The following is a 21,274-nucleotide window of genomic DNA, read 5'->3' as shown; positions in this document are numbered from 1 at the left end:
GGGTCCCAGACTGCAAGAGGGCACAGGCCGGTCTGAGGGACTCCCCCTTCCCCCAACTGCACAAATTTTTGTGCACCGGGCCTCTAGTATATATATATGGCTAAGCGACCAGCCAACCTGGCTGGTAAGTATGAAGTGCACTGACCACCAGGGGGCAGACGCTGAACGCAGGAGATGCCCAGCTATAGCAACTCTTGCACTCCAGGAGCCCCAGGGGAATGTCTGAGAGCCAGTTTCAGCCCAATCCCCACAGGCGAGGCCGAGGGACCCCACCTGCCAGAGGTGGGGTCACTCCCCAGATGCCCTTCAAGCTGTGGTGCCACCCCAGGTGCGGCCAGCCAGGGAGGGACTGCAGGAGGTTGGCTCCAGGGCGTGTCCAGTCCGTCTTGCAAGTCCCACCCGTCGGCCACCTTCTAATTAATTTCCTTTCAATGTGCACGAATCCATGCACCGGGCCACTAATGCTCTAATAATGTAACTTGTAAAGACATAAAATAAAATATTTTCTAAAACTATCTTAGGTTCAGCTCATTGATTCATTTACTCACACTAGACTAGTGATGGCGAACCTATGACACGCGTGTCAGAGGTGACACACGAACTCATTTTTTTGGTTGATTTTTCTTTGTTAAATGGCATTTAAATATGTAAAATAAATATCAAAAATATCTTTCTTTTACTATGGTTGCAAATATCAAAAAATTTCTATATGTGACACGGCACCAGAGTTAAGTTAGGGTTTTCAAAATGCTGACACGCCGAGCTCAAAAGGTTCGCCGTCACTGCACTAAACAGACCTGCATTTGATTTCTGCTCCACTTGTTGCTCAGTGTGTAGCTCAAATTTTTCAACTTGAGCTTCAGTTTCCTCTTACGTGAAGTGGCCAAATATTAGTCACACATCCTCAGAGGTACTTAAGGACTTGACATAGTACTTAGCACATACTGAGTGTTTAACAAGTCTAGCTATGATCGTTTTATTCCAAACTTATGTTATCTTATAACTATGCTCTTGTATTAAGTCAATAGTTTACTTTTGTTCTTGGATTTATGAAAATCCAGTGGTTCTGTAGCTTGTAGTTAACATGGGCATTTATTTCTTCATGAATTACAATGGATCTGTTATGGACCCTAGACTTTACTAACAGTTCGTCGACAGGTTTGGATAAGAGAAGAATTTGATATTCAGTTCATTAATTGTGTAAAGCTAAGGAATCAGCAGCCTACAGAGCTGAATGAAAATCCTAGAAATGGCCATTTTAGCAAACGTGCTTACAAAAAAGCACCTATGTATTAAGGCTTTTCTCAAGTAGCACCTAAGTAGAGAAAGACAATATTTCCTGTTAAACCCTCAAAGCAGAAAAACATCACGTAGTTTAAATTCCAGGTTTTGGTAAGAAAAACTTTATTTTTTCCTTATATATTCACAGTTTGTTTTAGAATTTTTTTCTTGTTCAGTTAACTAAAAGTCATTCTTGGGCATAATTTGAATTCAGGTTACATTCAATATTAAAGGTTTGCTATTTGCTTGACTTACATGACAAATCATTCAAGTTTCTAAAATCTACACTGTTGTCCTTTTTGCTTAGTTTAGTGGGAAAATAACTAATAAAAGAGAAAACACCTCCTTGGTAAAGATGAACTTAGGAGGACGAGTCCAAGTAAATGTCAGGATATAAAGTCAATATGCTCATAAATGAGAAGGGAATTTGGTCATTACTTATTCATGTGTGTGTTTTAGAAATATATATTTAAAAACTTCTAAGTACCTGTCACTGTGCTAGATGCAGTGGGGACATAGACTCATGTAAAACTGTCCTGTCTTCAAGAAGCAAAGGAAGACTGGGCCATCAATGGTTATACCACAGTGTAGAAAATGTTTCATTCTCAAGCAGATATAGGATGCTATGGGAACACCATGGGAGGGAAGAAGAAAACCACAAAAAAGAAGAAGAAAATAAGCTGCAGAGAAACACAAAAGAGACTCAGAAAAAGCAAAAACAATTTTAATAAAGAAAATGTCTACCCTTCTAAAATAAACACATTTAATACTTTGTGTGTATACTACATCAAAGATATGTCTTGTTCTTTAAAATATCTTTTCTCTAACTGATTCTGAGGCTCAATCATGATTACAGGATACATGAAATTAAGTGTATTAACATGACACAACTACTCAAGATTCTATATAGTGCATTATTTAAAAGACTCCACATAGTTTATACAGATCAACATGGGCTATATGAAGTGTTTTCAGCTTTCAGGTATTTATCCCTGCTAGCCAGGGTGAACATTCTTTTAACATTGTATCTTGGTGTCTTTTTTTGAAGATGGACGTTGAAAAGTAAAAATGAAATACTATATGGACACTGATATATGATAAATACACTTAGTGTTTTTATAAATTGTAAGCTGTAAATGCTTTTTGAATTGCAGGTATATTTATGCTAGAAAGCTTGACAATTTGCAAATACTGAACAGTTTGTGAAGAATGGAAAACCCTTTGACCATCAATTCAAATAAATATAATTCAAACTAATTACTTTGAAATCCTTTGATTGTTGGGTACCAAAACAGTTTTAAAGTTAGGGAACTGTTTTCCCACTTAACTCTTGTGGGTGGCCCAATCCCCCATTGTATTCACAGAGAAGTATACTTGTATAAGTGATAATTAGAAGCAAATTAAATCCTGCTTAAAATTAAAAAAAAACAACAACAAATAACTCCTGAATGACTTTAGACTATAGGTATGCAAGACATAGACTCTCTTTTACCTCCACATCCTGGATGCTATTTGCATGCTGTCACCTCTGTAACAGACTGAAATGATGCCTATCATTACATCAGGATCATCCAACCTAGTGACAATCTAATCAAGAATGTAATGAGAATATCAGATGTAGTGCTTCTAAAGTTGTTAGTAGTAATACTTTAAAGAAAGTTCATTCCAACAAATACAATATAAAAAGTTTTTGTAGTATATGCATAAATTTACAAAAAGCATTTCAAGGATGTCTGGTCAAAACTTTTATCAGAAGATTCCAAAGCCCATACGTTTTTTTCCCCCCAATGTAATTGTGACAACTACAAGAAAAGCAGTGAAAATCAACACAGGAAGATCTTCATCTTTCCTCAATGAGTTCAACCCCATTCCTTGGTTGAGCAGGCAATAAAAGATGTTGCCGGTTGTGCTTGTTTCAAAACAGATGTGAGCTGGAACCATAGGCTACAGCAGTTTCAGATCATTATCGTTGTTGTTGATTTTTTTAAATGCGACTGGGCTTGCTTGCTTCAAAGAAGTCTTGGAAACATCTGTGTGCATGGTAGACATGGCTATTGTCTCATAGTCATCATCCCGAGACCGGAAATCACAAAAGTTAAAAAAGAACTGCAAGTCCCTCTGAAAATTTTTGTTTAGGAATCCATAAAATATGGGGTTGACACAAGTGGATATCATTGCTGTGAGGTGGCAGAGCAGGAAGAAGAGATTATGGTTGCATACAGCAATAACCTGATGGTTCCAATCAAACACAATGTTAAAGATGGTAAGAGGCAGCCAGCAGACTGCAAATGCTACCACAATGGACAGCAGCATGATGTTGATTCTTTTGGTTTCACTGGACCTGCACTTGTTGTCTCTCATCTTGTCCATCATGTTGTTCCTCCTTTTTAAGCGTATATATATCTATAGAGGGAAGGAAAAAAAAAGTGAGTTCAAACAGAACCACTCATTTAATGAAGAATTCTTTCAAAAGAAGATAAAAAATGGAAATGGTGAGGGAGGGAGGAATTTTCTTACCTTGAAGTAGCAAATAAATATAAAACAGAGTGGGCCAAAATACTGCAGCACCAAGAGGAGAGTGGTATAAGACAACCTATGAAATTCCGATGGGAATTTATCATAGCATACGTATTTGTCCTTGTAGCCATCAAGTGTAAAATTCTTGAGTGGTTCATCTGTCATGACTTGATAGATCAGGAAGGGTAAAGAAGAAGCCACAGCAAGAAGCCAAATGACAGCAATAGCTATGTAAGCGTGCCTATTATTTGGTCTCCACCCTCGTGGGTTGATTATCAGCTGATGTCGTTCCACAGCAATGAGAACCAGAGAGAAAATGGACACAGTGATTGAAACACATTGCACAAAAGGATTCAACTTGCACATCGCCTCACCAAAAACCCAATGGTCCATTATTGTGTAGACAAATGTGAAGGGGAGACACATGATGGCAACAAGCAAGTCTGAGAAGGAAAGGTTCACAATCAGGATGTTGGTAACATTTCTCATCTCTTTTTGTCTCAAGATGATTACAATCAAGGCCAAGTTTCCAGTGACCCCAAGAATAATCACAGCTCCATAAGCTAGAGCTAATGTAAATATCATGGCCAAAGGCAGATGACAATCATCAATTTCAAAAGCCAAAAACTGGGAATTATTCTTTGAAAAATTATAGTTGATGGAATGATTTTCAACCTGGAAAACTATTGTTGAATTCATTTTGATTGGTTTGGTTATTATCAACCACTTTAGACAAATGGACAGTATGTTTCTTCAAAGTAGATCAAATGTTCAGCTTATTCTTATTCCCCATATTGGCATCCACTTATCAAAATTATTCTGAATTCTTCATCCCCTTGAACTGAACAATCTGTAAAGAGAAAATGACCAACTGCATTACTAATTTTATTGAGGGCAGGCAAAATGAATTCTAACTTATAGCACTGTTTAAAGTGAAGACACTGAAATAAATAAACAAAATGAAATTTGTATAAATATCTTTTAAAAATAGTAGCCCAGTGAAGTATCTTAAAAACATAAAAAAATAAAAATAGTAGTCACAGTGCAAAAAAAATCTCAAAATTTTTCATTGGATGTGCTTACACATTGAGTTGCAGCAAAACATAGTGAGTGGTCTGTATATTAGTAAGGTGTATGTAAATCTCATGTTCAAAATCTTAATATAAATAGTACTATCAGCACATTCCTAAACATGAAGAATATGAATATATAACAACCAACTTAATGCACAGCTTGAGACATAAGAAAAATACATGAAATAAGCAAAGAAAAAAAAACCAACAAAAACAAAACTACCTAATCCTTTCCCTTACGATAGAAATGAAAGAATTCTTGTGGAGATCAAGTTGTAATAATAGCTCTATCATACACTGAACTTCTCTTTAAGGCAGACATTATTTAACACAAAAATATTAAAAAAGAAATGATTAATACAGTGAAACATCAAGAAACCTTGTCATATGAAGGGCTGTTGAAGGAATAGAAGATGTGTAATCCAGAAAAAACTTAACAGGAATGGTATAGATGTCTTCTCATATTTGACTGAGTAGCATCTGGCATAAGAAACTGAGCTTTGAAAATTATATCTAAATGTACAATTTAGAAGTAGAACAAAAGGAAGTATATTATATTAAAAGAAAACAAATTTCACATCATTATGAGGAACAAATGTTTAATAAAATGGAATGAACTGCCTGCAAATGTAGCAAGTGTCTATACACCCAAGTTTACAGTATGACTACTACCTGTAAGATTTTCTGGTTCTTGCATTTGTGTAGGATAGCTCTGATGTTCTTTCTAACTTTAAGATTGTATGAGTTTATTAATATGTCAGAAGCTTTCAAAGGATGTCTAAGGTTCTATTTTTATAAATATCCTCCCTTCCCTCTAGATTGTATACAGATACAATGCAGGATCTAATTTTGGTTATAATTTTGATCCTTCACAGCATTTTTACCAACAAAACAAATGACAGACCATAGTTTTGTAAAGACTAAAAACTCCTTTTGAAAAAAAAATCTGATTTACCCTAGATTATTAAGTAAATTTATGACATGAGATTTCTCATGTCAACGAACAGGCCATTGTGCCTATGTTAAGAAAGGAAATTTTGTTTATTTCTCGCTTATGTGAAGACAATAAAGGAAATCAGGTAGATTTACTTCCATTAAAAAGAAGATAAGACATTTAATGAACCAACAATATGTTTGCCTTTTAAGTGGTGTCTCCAATGAACTTTTACTTGAAGTGTTTTGCTTTCTAGGATGTGGAGTGTTTTTTATTTTACAACCACAACTTGAATTTATAAGACAAAAGTAATAAAAATAAAGGTTGCTAACATTATGTGAGAAAGTATTAAAGACTAGGAATGATTTCAACTGTGAATGTTATTAGAAATATAGTTCTTCTCTCCTCTATGCAACAACCTGTAATGACTCCTAAACTTAGGTGGTAATCACAATTTTGCTCTCAAGAATGCCAAAGGCAAGAGAGAATCACCTGCCTCCAGGTTTCTGAAAACAAACCTTGAAAAAACAAGTATTAATTTAAAAATTCTTTGGAAATGCCTTTCTTAAGAATTCAAGAAGCCCGGCTGGTGTGGCTCAGTGGTTGAGCATCAACCCATGAACGAGGAGATCAGAATTTGATTTCTGGTCAGGGCATATGCCCAGGTTTTGGGCTCAATCCCCAGTTAGGGGGTATGCAGGAGGTAGCCGATCAATGATTCTCTCTCATCATTAACGTTTAATCTATCTCTGTCTCCCTTGCTCTCTCTGAAATACATAAAAACATATCAACAATTTTAAACAATAATTTAAAAAAAGAACTCAAGAAAACTTTGCATCATGCTTCATGTTACCAAGATATTTAACATTAGGTTTTCTAATGTTAAATATATTGAGTTTTTCTCATTATTAAAAGTAAAAATAGCTGAATAGGAAAGTATGTCCTCTTTTTTCTCTGACTTCTCATGGCTCCCTCTCACTGAGTATCACCAGGTGAATGAGTACCCAGGTATGAGATTTGAACTATTGAGTACATGCCTCAGCCTGAAGACCTCTACATTCTCACTCTCTTCTGCTTTGTACCCCTTGCTCTAATAACCCCATTATGAGAGCTCTGTTCCAGGTAGGCCAGTCTCTTCACAGTCCACCAGTGCTCTTTGCTTGTTTTAACATATACAACCTTTGCCTCTGCCATTCCTCTTGCTGGTTATTCTGTCTCATTACCAATCCAAGTCTACCCATCTTTCAAAGTGTCATTTAGTCCCTCAAATCCTTAATTGGTTCCTCTCAATTATAATATAAACTTTTTTGGGTAGGTACTTTGCATACCTCATAGTGCCTTGCAAATATTAGATTAAGGATAATTATGAGTTGACTGACAGCAGATGAATGATTGGAGCAGGTTCTTCTCTGAATTAGTCTTAACACCAGTAGCTGAATTCCATCCATCTTTTTACAAGCAGAATGGATGCTAATTCAATAGACTGTAATTTTTTTTCTCTTTATTGATTTTTATTTCTATTTATCCATTTTATTTTACTTTTTTTACTCCTCACCTGAGGATATTTTTTCTATTGATTTCTAGAGAGCGTGGAAGGGAGGGAGGAAGGGGGGGGGGGGAGAGAGAGAGAGAGAGAGAGAGAGAGAGAGAGAGAGAGAGAGAAACATCAATGTAAGAGAGTCACATCAATTGGTTGCCTCCCCCACATGTCCCTCCCACATGTCCCTACTGGGGTTGGGGCACCTGCATGTGAAGTACATGCCCTTGACAGGGAATCGAACCTGGGACCCTTCCATGCACAGGCCGATATTCTAACCACTGAGCGAAACCAGCCAGGGCTCTGATTGATTTTTTGAGAGAGTGGAAGGGAGAGGGAGAGAGAGAAATATTAATGTGATAGTGGAACATGGATCAGCTACCTCCTACACAACCTGGCCACAAGCCTTGACCAAGAATCAAACTGGCAACCTTTTGCTGAACAAGACAATGCCCAACTAACTGAGCCACACCAGCCAAGACCAATAGATTTTTTTTTTTAGTTAGGTCAGGTATGTAGGAAAAAATGTTCCACTTTGTGTTAAAAAGGAAACTTTTTAAAAGAAAATTCATTCATCCAATAAATACTTATTGAACACTTATTTTGTGTCAGACATGGTTTTAGTGGAAACAGTTGTGACATTCTCATTGAGTTTCTAGTCTTGTGGGCAGAGAAAGACAAAAATAAACAAATAAACAAACAAACAAACTATGCCAGATGATAATAAGTGCTATGGAGAAAACTAAATCAAGGAAGAGAAACTAGAATTGTTGGGAATTGCAATTATTCCTGGGTGGTAGGAAAGGCCTCCACTTGCCTGAGAAGATGGGAGGAGGCCATACAGAGATCTCACGGATTGCATCCCATATGGATGGAATGTAAAATCCTTAAGGCTGTACACCTGGTGTGCTAAATAGCACTGGAAAAGGTAAACAGAGGAGGAACAGATGGTGTAGGGACCTATTCCATGGGACAGCCTTTGACTTTTTCTCTGAGAAAGATGAGGAGTCACTGGAGAGTCTTCAATAATGGCATGAAGTTACGTAACTTGTTTTACAATTGTTACTCTAGCTGCTGTTTTCAACAGACTTAAGAACAAGGAAGAGAAGTAGGGAGATTCATTAAGAAGCTAGTGCATTAATCCAGGTGAGAGATAATGAAGGTGCAGACCAAGGTGTTGGCAGAGGAAAGGAAGGAAAATGGACATTTTCAATACGTATGGGAATGAATGCAAACATTTATTAAACTATCACAATGTGTGGGCTACAAAGATAGCCTTCTTACAAGTGATTTTATTTTATTTTTTAAATATATATTTTATTGATCTTTTACAGAGAGGAAGGGAGAGAGATAGAGAGTTAGAAACATCGATGAGAGAGAAGCATCGAACAGCTGCCTCCTGCACACCCCCTACTGGGATGTGCCTGCAACCAAGGTACATGCCCTTGACCGGAATCTAACCTGGGACCCTTCAGTCCCCCGGCCGATGCTCTATCCAGTGAGCAAACCGGCTACGGCACAAGTGATTTTAGGTAAATATACTGAAACTCTACTTTAATATCTTTAAATTTATATTTGATGGACATTTCCTGTGGGGAATAGCATTGTTCCTACTAAGAAGTTAACTTAGCTAGAAAGAGAATGAAAACTATTTTTTAAGTATTTGCAAGCCTCCTTTGCTAAGTGAATTGTTGGGTAGTCATTCCAATTGGATAAAACAGTTCCCCATTGAGTAAAATGTATATTTTCAGCCTACCTTAGTATAATTTCAAGAAAAAGTAATCGTCAGAAAACAATACTAGGAGAGAAAGGATTTACATACATTATCTTTGCAAAAAAATACTTTAATATTTATTATTCCAACATATATTTCTAAAATAAGGTATGCAACTACAGATACTGCAAAAATTCAAGATTGTTTAATCTCATAGCTGCCATGTGCATTTACAGACAAAATAGAGACACCACATACTTCACCAGTTGGCAAATTAGCCCCTTTCCAAACGGACATTTCTTTCTCCCTCCCTATTAGAACACTGGCCTTTCACCCCTTCCTTGCTGTTCTTAGTGCTGCTACTACCTGAAAGCACAGCTTTCTGCATTTCATAGCCTGCGGCAGATAAATGTAGTTCATGGTCTCAGAACTGGCTGTTCACCTCATCTGTTTTGGAAAAGAAATATCAGTCTCGCACACGCAGCCTCCCAAAGTTACTGCAAGTTTAACTCCATAAGTTACATAACTCTCTGTTCCTTCCTCTCCAAGGAGGGCTTGTTCAACAGACAGCTGCCTTAAAAGAATAAGGAAGACTGATAAACCAGTCACCCACCAACAGGCTCTGATCGATAGTCATGGGTGGGGAACTGAGCTGGATAGCTTTCTGTTCTCTCTTGCTTCGTCAGGAGACAGCCTGGAGTCTTGGAACTGACAGCTACGGTTTCTATCCAAGCAGAGAGACAGACAGACAAGCTCCGCACTTCCCCAGGCCTGTATGCCACCTAGCCAGTTACCCTTTCCCCTAGGGTGCAGGTGGGCATGGCAAATCTGAGAGCTCTTTAAAAAAGGGGGGAAGGGGGGATGTCCAAGAACACTCCCTGCTCTTAGGCGCCCACCGTTTTTATATTGTGTAACTAGGTTAATTGCCCCCAGTTTTCCTCATTTCTAACTCCCACCCCACCCCCCAACACACACATTTGCCATACATCTATTCGGGAAGAACTCTGCAGATGATGATGAGAGGCTGGCAAAACAGAAAACATCCAATCTAACTAAAAGCAAACGAGCAGAGTCCACACTGGGTCAGTTCTCTTCGGCCCAACATCAGCCCTTAAAACCATAGCCTCTCTCCAGTCTACCTGGGGACCACAGGGGCATTCATTCCTAAGCCACCTCCACCTTCATTCAGCCCAATCTTCCAACCCAGCCAGGCTCCCACCATCACTGTTCTCGATGCAGCTAAAGAGTGAGACGATGAGAACTGGGAAATGGGGAGAGAGGGCTGGAGCGCAGGGTCAGCTTGGGAGGGGATGGAGTCCATCCCCATCCCAGCCCAGTCGCAGGGACCCCCAACTGTCCTAGGGAGTAGCTGGAGCCCTCCTCCCTGCCCCCCGTGCCGAGGGAGGGGGTCTAAGCAGGATGGCCCGCCAAACGCACCCTCCCCAGAGCATCCAAGTGTTGGCTCCTCCGCGAAAACTCCAGTGCAGCCACCCGCAGAGGCTCCAGAAAAATGCGGCCGAGGAGCAAGGTGCGGGGAAGATCACTAGGGCACCTGCCCACCCCCTCGGAGAACCCGAGGAGAGGGGAACTCGGATCCCGTCCAGAAATCCTCAGGAGCCCGGCTCGCGGATGCGCCAAGTCCCGGGTACCCACGTCCCTAACCGCGGCCGGAGTCCTGGAATTGCCCGGTCTCTCGAAGCACCTTGCACCTGCCCGCACCGGGACCTGAACAAAAAGGCAGACTCCTCGCCCACCTCGGACCCCGGAGCCCATTTCGGGGCTTTTTCCTCCTCTCCCACCCTTCACTCCATCAATGAGCGGTTTCTCTCAAGTCCCTGAAAAGGTGTAAACTTGAAACTTACCCTCTGTCGGATTAGTCTTTTCCCCGCTGTCTATCGAAGCGGGAAAAGGATAGCTATGCAAGGGAGCAAGCAGGGAGGGGAGAAAAGAACCGCTGGTATTTCTCTCGCTCAAATCCTAAAGACTGACGGAGATCAGCAGAGACGCCCCCTTAAAGCCGAACTCCACCTCATCCCCGGGTCACGTGACTCGCCCCCGGAGCGCGCCGGGAGCTCCCCCCACAAACACCTAACCTTGGGTGTGCACCTCGGGGGTGCGTTTCCTAGGCATTCCGGAAAGAAATGCAATTGAATGCTCACGTTGTTCGGCAGAGGCGCCCATTGTTAGACACAGACTCAGGGTGTGGAGGGAGTAAGCGCTCATCCCCGCAGGGTCCTGGCCGCCGCGAAGGCCAGGCAATTGGCAGGGCATTAACAAGTCGGTGCCACTGCGCTCCTTTGTTTGCGGGTCGGTGCCATCTTGTGGCCGAAGTTATACTCGGAAAGCCCGGCGCCCAAGCCCCGCTCAAGAATGAAAGGGGTTGTTATTGACTATTGACGGGAAGAGGAAGCATGAAGTTCACAGCCACCACATGCCTCTATATGTTTCTTGCTTTCTCTTGTGACGTTCAAATGTTTCTTTTGCCTGTGCCGAGGTTTCCCCCCCTCATTTTAAAAGTGAAGAGAAGACTTTAAAAAAAGCACAAGAAGCGAATGGGATGGAGAATCTGGTCTTTTACTCCACCTTTCTTTCCACTGAGAAAATGCATTGAGTCCGATTTGTTCCCACAGTCTGGCTGCCTTTTTTTTTTTTTTTTTTTCGGGGAGCACGATGAACGAAACATTTCCAGGGTGGTCAAAGAGTTAATGCCATTTCCTCGGTGCTTACTCTACAACTGTACTGAACATTAGGAAGAAAAGAATTGAATGTGCACAGAGTATGGATGGTGCAGAACCATCATGGTGCCCAATGATTCAGGCTAATTAATGGTCTGCTGATCTCAGATGTTTCACACAGTTCTGTTCTAGTTTGACAAGTCAAAGCTGTCATTCACACACCCCAATTATTTACTGATGTAGATGAATAAAACTTTTTCCAAATCAAACTGTCAAAAACTAAAGTCTTATGAATAAAGATATAGGACACTGCCTAGGGGTTTATATAAAGGTTTTATTGCACAACTACTATGATTGCATTCTGTCTTCAAAACTAAAAACTAAACAAAATTCCAAGACACTGTTAAGAAATGTTTTCTTTTCCTGGTTGTTAGGCTGAATAAACACTATTTACAACTCAAGATAAGCCATAACTCATTTATTTATACAGAATGATGTACACAATCTCGCCTTTTTGTTGCAGGAAAGCTTTTTCATTGGCCAGTTGTCATTAGGCATTTTAATATAGTTGGGAAGAGACATGATCAAGAATTAAAATATCGTAATTATGTAATAAATGTACTATAATATGAGAATACATTTAGAAATGTCCCATTAATGGTTAAACAGAATAATATGGTATAACATATATTTTCCTTTTTCTTCTTTTTATCAAGGATGAAAATTAAGGCATAATTTAGGAATTTCAATTCTTTTAAAGAGCAATAACTCATTTATGTTTCCACTCACCTCTGTTCACTCCACTTAAGTCACATTCTGTTCTTAGAAGCAAGTTTATCCCAAGGTGTTGATCATCAAATTGGCCAATTTTAGCCTATTGCAAGAATTACAAATGAAATAATTTAATTCTCTATGAAGAACACGTTTTATTAAACATTTTTGCTTTATCAGCAAGTATTTTGGATTTGAGACCTTAATTTGGACACATTCCTTTCTTTCCCCCCCAGAATACTAATAAAAGCATGTCTGTAAGAATGTACTTTGTCACCTTATAAACTTAATTTTTATAAAGTGTCCCCCAAAGGCAAATTTATACAGCTGCATTCTTGAGATAGTCATATCAAATACCCATCTTTGAAAGATTATTGGTCTCAAGGACTTTTCTATGTCAAATTTAAAGGTGCAAACAGAAGTTTTGAAATGCTCCTCAGCAACAGCAAAATCATTTAATTCTCTAGGAATATATCATTTAGTAAGTACTCTTTCCAAGGTGTAAAATAGTAAAATAAAGCATAGTAAAATCATCACATATAATGTAAGATATTCTTATAATATAATCTTGGAAAGTTTGAAATAAAATAGTCTGAGTTCCTCAGAAGATACATGTCAACAGATGTGTTGAAGAGAAGATATATATTAAATAAAGATAATTTCTTTTTCTCCTCTTAAGTGGCCAGTCATATAACTTTCTATTTAGGAATTAAACCAAATAAAAACCTTTGCTAGGGAGAGAGAATTGTTTGCATTTTTGTGTGTGTGTGTTTCCTTCTGAAATTTCATGACAGCCTGACCTTATAAACCATGACTAGTATAATTAATGACCTATTCTCATGTCCTCTTGGGCAATCATCTTGTTTTGTCATTTAAACAGAGGGATAGAATCTACTCATTGAATCTGTGTAGATCTTAGTTTTATCTTTTACAAATGGGCTTAACTTTTAAATTCCATGACTCACTAATTGTCTAGATAAAGGTGTGTCACTATACTTGGTAATAAAAATTTATTCACTGCAATTGCCCTATTGATCACCTGGTAAGTTCTGCTGGGAAGGTTAAGGTTCCTGAAATGCTATTAGGGCTTGGAATGGGAAAATCATAATAAATTATCATTCAGAAAAATCTCAATAGGCATGTAACTGGATATGTAACTGGGAAACTAGAATATAGGTGATATTGATAAGGGAGAAATTCACTGGGGTAGAACTTACTATGCAGCATATTGATGAGTCAGTTCACATTCTAAGAATTAATTATGTGCCAGTTTTCCTTTCTTTCTGTGACTTCCCTACTGCATTTCTTTGAAAGTTTAATCCTATGAAATATAAGTTGCAATGTTATTTTATGGACCACTAAGAAAGAAAAAGAATGCTTCCAGTACAGCAATAACATACATTTAATTGTAAATTAATCTCAAAGGTAGAGTATTAAAATGTTAAATAAATAATCCTCATCTTAGAATCTTTGAAATGTAGTCAGTAAAGACTTTAACCAAATTGCTTTGTACATATAGTGTATACAATCACTTTACTCAATTGTCTTTTTGAGAGAATTAACTAGCAGAAAGAAATAACAATGTAGCCTAACCAGTTTGGCTCAGTGGATAGAGCGTCAGCCTGCGGACTAAAGGGTCCCAGGTTCGATTCCAGTCAAGGGCATGTACCTGGGTTGCAGGCACATCCTTACTGGGGGGCGTGCAGGAGGCAGCTGTTTCTAACTCTCTATCCCTCTCTCTTCTTCTCTGTAAAAAATCAATAAAATATATTTTTTTAAAAAAAGAAATAACAATGTAGTTAAAATGGTAGTGTACAAGTACATAGACAAACAATTCAATTAACTTACTAGTGTAGAAGACACCAGCTGCTATTTATGGATTTGTTCTTGATTGTAAATAGGAATGCACTTCAACAAAAGTTCTCACTTGGTTACATAGGCTATAAATTTAGAGCATTTGTTTAAAACTGTCAGAAAAAGATTCTAGAGGACTGGGATATTAAAAATTATTTAGTAAACATCCAAACATTTCCCTGCAGATCTCATCTTGTCAGACTCCCTTTGGACATTCAACAAAAGTATAATGCTATTTTACAAAAGTGTAGCATTTTGTATTTGTTGCATGCCTAATGAAAAGACATTTGGCATTTTCACTATTGTTGTTGTTTTTAAGTTATAATTATTACTATTTCCTTCATATCTCTTTCCAAAGAGATGTGCAGCAGGATTGGCTGCTAAAAAGGGAAAGTATGAATGCTACCACTGAACCTTCTACCATCTGTGCCAAGCATCTCTCACTGTTCATCTTGCCTCACTCCCACTCCCCAACCCACTCCCACCTCTGAATTCTCAGGCTTGTGATTGGTACTAGACCCCTTCAAAACACAGCACTTCCTGAGATAGGGCAATTTCTCCCAAAGATAGCAAAAATGTTCCTTATGTGCCCTAAATAAGATCACTATTAGGCACAGAGGTGGTATGAAGTGTTCCCAGGTATCCCTTTGCTTAGGTAAGTTATCCTCTCTTCATTCCTTTGTTTAAGGTCTAGCTGTTGCTTTTCTTTCCCGAGATACATATAAATTTAGGAAGAGGATAAATATCCAAGAATGGGCTCTGGCTTAACCTGACTCTTCTCAACCCAGGAGACTACTTAGCTGCTAGCATAGCATGTAGGGGAAGTTGCACAGATTATTACAACTATAATTTCAAACCCTGACTTGAGCCTCAAATATTACCTTGAAATTCTTGCACTTGGGTGACTCCCAATTTCTCCCTTACAAGATATTTCAAATTGTTACCACTCTCTTCCAGCCTCCTACCCCATACCTTCAGTCTCAATGGATTCCTCCCTTCCTTCCAAAGGGAGTATACTAGTAAACCATAGGGTATTTACTCCCTAACTTTTACATCCCTCAATTGGGCAGCAGATCCTCCAGCATAGCTGTTTCAGGCCCCGGACTTTGAGTCACTTTAACCCACAGAGTTTTCCCAGCTGGCACTCCAAACATCAGGACAGAGACAAACCATCATCATTGGGCTCTCCATCTCAGTCCGTGAGCATAAAATCCATGTTGTTTTCATTCTACTAGATTTTTGGGATTTGAGGAGGCTTGTTAAACAACAGTAACATAACTATACCACCTGTTTATTCAATAACTACAGGCCTGGTGTATGAATTCATGCATGGGTAGGATCCGGCTGGCCAGCCCTGATCGGGCCAATCAGGCCGGTCCAACGGGGGGGGGGGGGGGGGGGGGGGGGAGGGGCTGCAGGTGGTTGACAGCCCCTCCCTCTTGGTTGAACTCCTGGTTGAGGGGACAATTGCATATTAGCCTTTTATTATATAGGATTCCATTTTCTTGGCTTAACACTAAAATAAAAACAAAATCAAAATTGTTCACTTTTTTCCATTGTAATTCCCTCACTCGTGCCTTCTCTTGCCTGGTAGCTTCTCTAAGAATAGGGTATGTTTATTGTCCTCTCATTGGCTCCTCAAAGATGGCCCACCTGAAACTGTGTCTGCCTCAGACATCAATGGCTGAAGCCAATAGACACAACTGAGTCTTATTCCACATGTTCTTTATGTTACATTTCACTCTCTTGACCATCCTATCCTCCTGGAATCTTCTTTTCCTTTGACATCACTAACTCTACACTATAGGCTTTTCTCTTTCTTTACTGGCTGTTCCTCAATTTTCTCCCCCAGGATCAGATATATCCATCAACCTCTTAGATGTTTTTCTCCCTATGATCCTGTTATATAATTGGGTCAGAGATGGCACCTGTGTAGTAGCCTAAAATGGTCCCCATATTCTTTACTCCTTCACAGCAGGCTAGGATTATTAGCCCAAAGCCAGACAGCACCAAACTCAAATTCTCAGACATCTAATTGCTTTAAATGTAGTCCAAATAAATATATGTTTAGCCTGCCTACTTCCGTACCCAGAGATAAGACAAACCCTGTAGCCATCAAGACTCCAATCTACTGCTGCCCTTTGAGCTCTCTGAGCCAAATCGACCCACCTTGCTGACCTAGACTCCTAAGCCTCCTCTCTATTTTCCCCTTCTCCTCCCTGAATTCCCTTGTCCTATCCCCCTTCTGGGTGGTAGCCCCACACTGTAGTCTCTGGAAGGTCTTTTGCCGGGAGAGGCTTTCCCTGTCATGCAACCCCATCCAAGACCACCTAAATAAAGCTGTGTGTTATTGCCTTTTGTGGTCTTGTCCCTTCTTTGATTGACCTGAATTGCCCAGATTTACTGGAGATTTCATTCTTAATCTTCTCCTTTTTTCCCCATTCTTAATTTATAATCATACCCTCTGCCATCAATTACATGCTGGTATGCTCCTAACCCTAAATCTCGATCTAAAGTACAGATCTCCCATATCCTTGGAAATGTGTTTCTCAGCTAGTGGGCTGGATCGTAGTCACTGTCATGATCTGTATCCCACAAGCCCCAATCTTAGAATTGTCCCCAGCATTTCCCTCTCTCACTCTCAGATTCAATTGGGTACAGCTTCTCATTCATTTCACTCCTTAAATACCTCTCAATTGTGTTCTTTCACACCCATCAAGCTCTACTTATTTCTCTACTAAATGACCTCTCTACCACTAGCTGCTTTCACAGCAATCCAGTCATATCCTTCCCCAGCTTATATCATCTAGTTGCTCTCCAGATCCTTCAAGTGCAATTCAATGTCCCTTTTCACCAATATTTTCAGTATCATCCTCTGCCACTTCCCACACATTTCAGTCACACTGAACTATGTGCACTTCTCTGGATGTTACACTCTCATGTTCAAGCCGTTTTCTCACTTCTTACTTGCCCACCCCCTCCATCTGCTGGTTTAACTCTCACCAATTCCTCAAAATTTAGCTCAAGTATCTTCTTAACTATGAAACCCTCTTTTATATCTTGCCATCTCCTCAAAACCCCCATAAGCTGAGTTTGTCTTATTTTTATTCCTACAGCACTCTAAGAATATTTCTAACACATCATCTATCACACTATATTGCGATTTATTATTTATTTACAGAGTCCTCCAACTACACTGTGATCCCTGGAAGGCAGTGACTGCTATTTTCACCCTTTAAAATGTAAAGCCTAGAACAATGTTGGGCATATCATAGGATACTGAAAAAGTGTTGTTGAAGGATTTAAAAACAAGAAATAAAGTAGGATTACATAAATTATGATCATCACAAGTCAAGACTAGTTGTTCATCTCAAACATTTAAAAAATGTCTTTGGCATTTTAGCTATGGTGGACTATTGCTATTTTTATATATACATATAATACTAGTATACATGTATACATTTTATACACATATAGGCTTACTACTGTATTTTTCTTGATGATTCTTCTTATATTTTTGGATTTTCTTATGTGTTGATTTTGCTTTCCCCATTAGGTTTAAACTCAAATAATGGACCATACTGCCTTTGAAAATGTAAATATCTAGGAAAGAAAATGTCTCTATCTGATGAATAATATACTTTTAAAGCTGAATTACCTGTGAGAATAATAAGAGTAAGAACATGGAAACAGATGCACTTTTGAAGAGCATATTATTCAACTATCTCAACTTTTGATTCTGGGTTTATGCTTTGAACAGTTCTCTAAATATTCTTTTTAAAGACTATTCAAGCCCTAACTAGTTTGGTTCAGTGGATAGAGCGTCGGCCTGCAGACTGAAGGGTCCCAGGTTCGATTCCAGTCAAGGGCATGTACCTACTGGGGATGTGCCCGAGGCAGCTGATTGATGTTTCTCATCGATGTTTCTAACTCTCTATCCCTCTCCCTTCATCTCTGTAAAAATCAATAAAATATATTTTTAAAAAAGACTATTCAAAACAACATACCAAAACAAAAATAAATAAACTTTCTCTTTCATTTCCACTTAAGAGCTATAATTAGATTTACAACTAGATTTTTAAAAACTTAACCATGAAAAATTAGCTAGGATATAAAATTTTATTTAAAAAATACACCCACCATATTGGGGCTATACTTCCCAACAATACTACTTTTTGTTAGGAGTTTTGATCCACAAAAGAAAATAGACAGCCTAAATGTGGATTTACATGATAGAATGTTATTTTTCCAAAGGAACCCATGTTCTCTTTTTCTATATATTTTGTGCTGAAATTTTAAAAATAATATAACCAGCTAAAGAATGATTTGTTGATCTGTAAGATATCCACAACTTTTAAAGGAAGGAACCAAATATTATATAGTTACAGCTGTATTTAAAAGAATGTGCTAGTATTAATTGAAAACAAGAGTATTTCTTTCTTCTTCTTTTTCCAAATATGAAGGGGAGACAAACAATTCTATGACTATTAAATTTTTCTGAAGATTGAAAAAGGTTATATTCCACACATATGCCTATAATGCATGCTTGTTAATGGCATAAAGTCATGGATATTCATTGCTCAAAGGAGGCTCCAGATCTGCTAGTGAAAGCATTTCATTTTTAGTCCAAGAAAGTGAAATCTAAAAACATCAGGTTCTTGACTAAAGCCACACCATTAACTTGCAATAACACCTGGCTGCAATTCAGATGTTCTGACAAGTGTCCCTTATACAAATATGTATATGATTGTATAACTATATATATATAATCACAAATATATATAATATAACATAACATATATATATAATCCTATATAATAAAGGTTAATATGCAAATAGACCTAACAATGGAACGACTGGTCGCTATGACACACTGACTACCAGGGGGCAGATGCGCAATGCAGGAGCTGCTCCCTGGAGGTCAGTGAGCTCCCACAGGGGGAGCACTGCTCAGCCAGAAGCCAGGCTCACTGCTGGTGAGCACTGTGGCAGTGGTGGGAGCCTCTCCAGCCTGCGTGGCAGCACTAAGGAGCAGCGAGCCAAGTGGTAAGGAGCAGCAAGCAGGTGGGCGGTAAGGAGTGAGGGGTCCTGGACTGCGAGAGGGATGTGTGACTGCCAGGGGGAGCGGGCCTAAGCTGGCAGGCACACATCCCCCGAGGAGTCCCAGACTGCGAGAGGGCACAGGCCGAGCTGAGAGAACCTCCCCACACCAGTGCAAAAATTTCATGCACCAAGCCTCTAATATATAATAAAATATGTGTGTGTGTCACATATTTGTGTATATATTTTTGACATGGAAAACTTACTTTAAAAAAAGAACTGCACATTCTCTCTGGAAATCAGTCACTCTTATATTTAATGATGCAATCATTACTGCATCAAAAGGAAAGATAAAGTTTTGCTTAAGCATCACAGTGCTTATTAGAAGAAAGCAATGAAATGTTTATAGTGCTTCCTGAGGACCTCAAAACTATCATTGAATTACCTGGGAAAATGACTTTATGCATGCAAATAATTTGGGTTTGCTTTATCTTTTATTAAAAAATAGCTTTTGTTCCTTAAAAATATTGTATTTACTTCACAATTATAAGTTAGTTCATTGTTTTAAGCTTTATATATTGATTATATGACAAAGTATTACTAATCCAAAGATATCAATGAAGCAATGAGCATCATAAAGTATTTTTGATAACATGCAGAAATGGCTCTTTCTACATCTTTTAAGAATTAAGGATTTAACTTTACCATGATAGAAACAGCGGATAAGGAAATGTTACTCTTAATGAATATAAAAAGATTATCACAGGAAAAAATACATCAAATATAATCATACTATTTTCTCTACTTTATTTACCCCTACTATCCTGTAACTAATAAGATCATATATCATCTGAGATTATAACAAAACACTTAGTAACCATCCTCCACAAATAGTAGCTGTTATTAAAATACAGCAATAACTTTGAAAAAAACAACAGACATGTTATGTTCCTCAGAGAAATGTTATCCAGGCATTGTCTGGAGAATGTTTTATTATTCAATAATTTGTCTTAGGAGTCCCCAGTGATTTTAACTTTCACCTTTATAGATAAGCTGCCTTTCATAACTGATATAAAACCATGACTACAGGGAAACAGCCAGTTTAAATTTGTAACACACATAAAATCCAACTTAATTTCCCAAATAAGCATTTTATAATTACAGAATAAGAAAAACACTGGAGAGGTGGACATTACTATTTCTGTTTCCGGGTAGCATGCTCCCTGCTTGAATGTTACTCCATAAAACAGGAGCAAGGGATTATGTTCTACAAAGAATGATGATGCTCAGTCTTGAGTCCTTCCTGGAAAATTGGAAGATGAAAAAATATATATCTTCATATCTTCCTCTTTTTGTAGCATGCTGTTGGAATTTTTAAATTGACAATTTCTTCTTCCCCCAAGAGGATGCTTAATAATAATTTGTTTACTCTTTGTAAATTGAATGTAGTTAAAGAAGAAATTCTGACTCCTCTTTTGAGACTTGCATGTGTATGTGATGAGAAGGAAAATGGTGGGTTAATCAAACTCTTCATCTCAATGACATGTAAAAACAGTTACTTCAACCTAAAGGTTCATATCATTAAAAGTACAAGAAAATTTGTGGAAAAGAAAAAATAAAAGTTATCTTTATTTTTAATATACAAAAGCTTACAGCATAGACAAGTTTTTTAGAAAGTAGTCACAATGGGGTTCCTTTGAAAGTTGTTTTTAAGCTAATGTGTATTTAAAATGGGTATCTATATATATATAAAAAGCCATCAACCAGATGCTGTAACAACTGGAATGCTGTAATGACTGGAATGACTGGTCGCTATGAAGCCTACTGCAGCCAGCAAACCAGCTCGATCTGGGGTTGGGGCCGGCTGGCCAACCTCCC

At 38.4% G+C, this 21,274-nt stretch overlaps 1 protein-coding gene across 1 annotated transcript; it reads right to left on the bottom strand.

Moving 5' to 3' along the window:
• Window positions 1–2,027: 2,027 nt before the first annotated feature.
• Window positions 2,028–11,026, bottom strand: NPY1R (neuropeptide Y receptor Y1). The gene is made up of 3 exons (XM_036315652.1): window positions 10,919–11,026; window positions 3,799–4,648; window positions 2,028–3,684 (listed from the first exon to the last, which is right to left on the bottom strand). Exons 2-3 carry the CDS (start codon window positions 4,495–4,497, stop codon window positions 3,226–3,228), a joined length of 1,158 nt encoding a protein of 385 aa, XP_036171545.1. The 5' UTR covers window positions 4,498–4,648; window positions 10,919–11,026; the 3' UTR covers window positions 2,028–3,225.
• Between the last annotated feature and the right edge of the window lie 10,248 nt (window positions 11,027–21,274).

Source organism: Myotis myotis, unplaced genomic scaffold (assembly GCF_014108235.1).
Source record: "Myotis myotis isolate mMyoMyo1 unplaced genomic scaffold, mMyoMyo1.p scaffold_m19_p_6, whole genome shotgun sequence".
NCBI classification, from domain to species: Eukaryota; Metazoa; Chordata; class Mammalia; order Chiroptera; family Vespertilionidae; genus Myotis; species Myotis myotis.
Note: the sequence above shows the minus strand (reverse complement) of the source record. Positions and strands in the feature narration are given on the sequence as shown.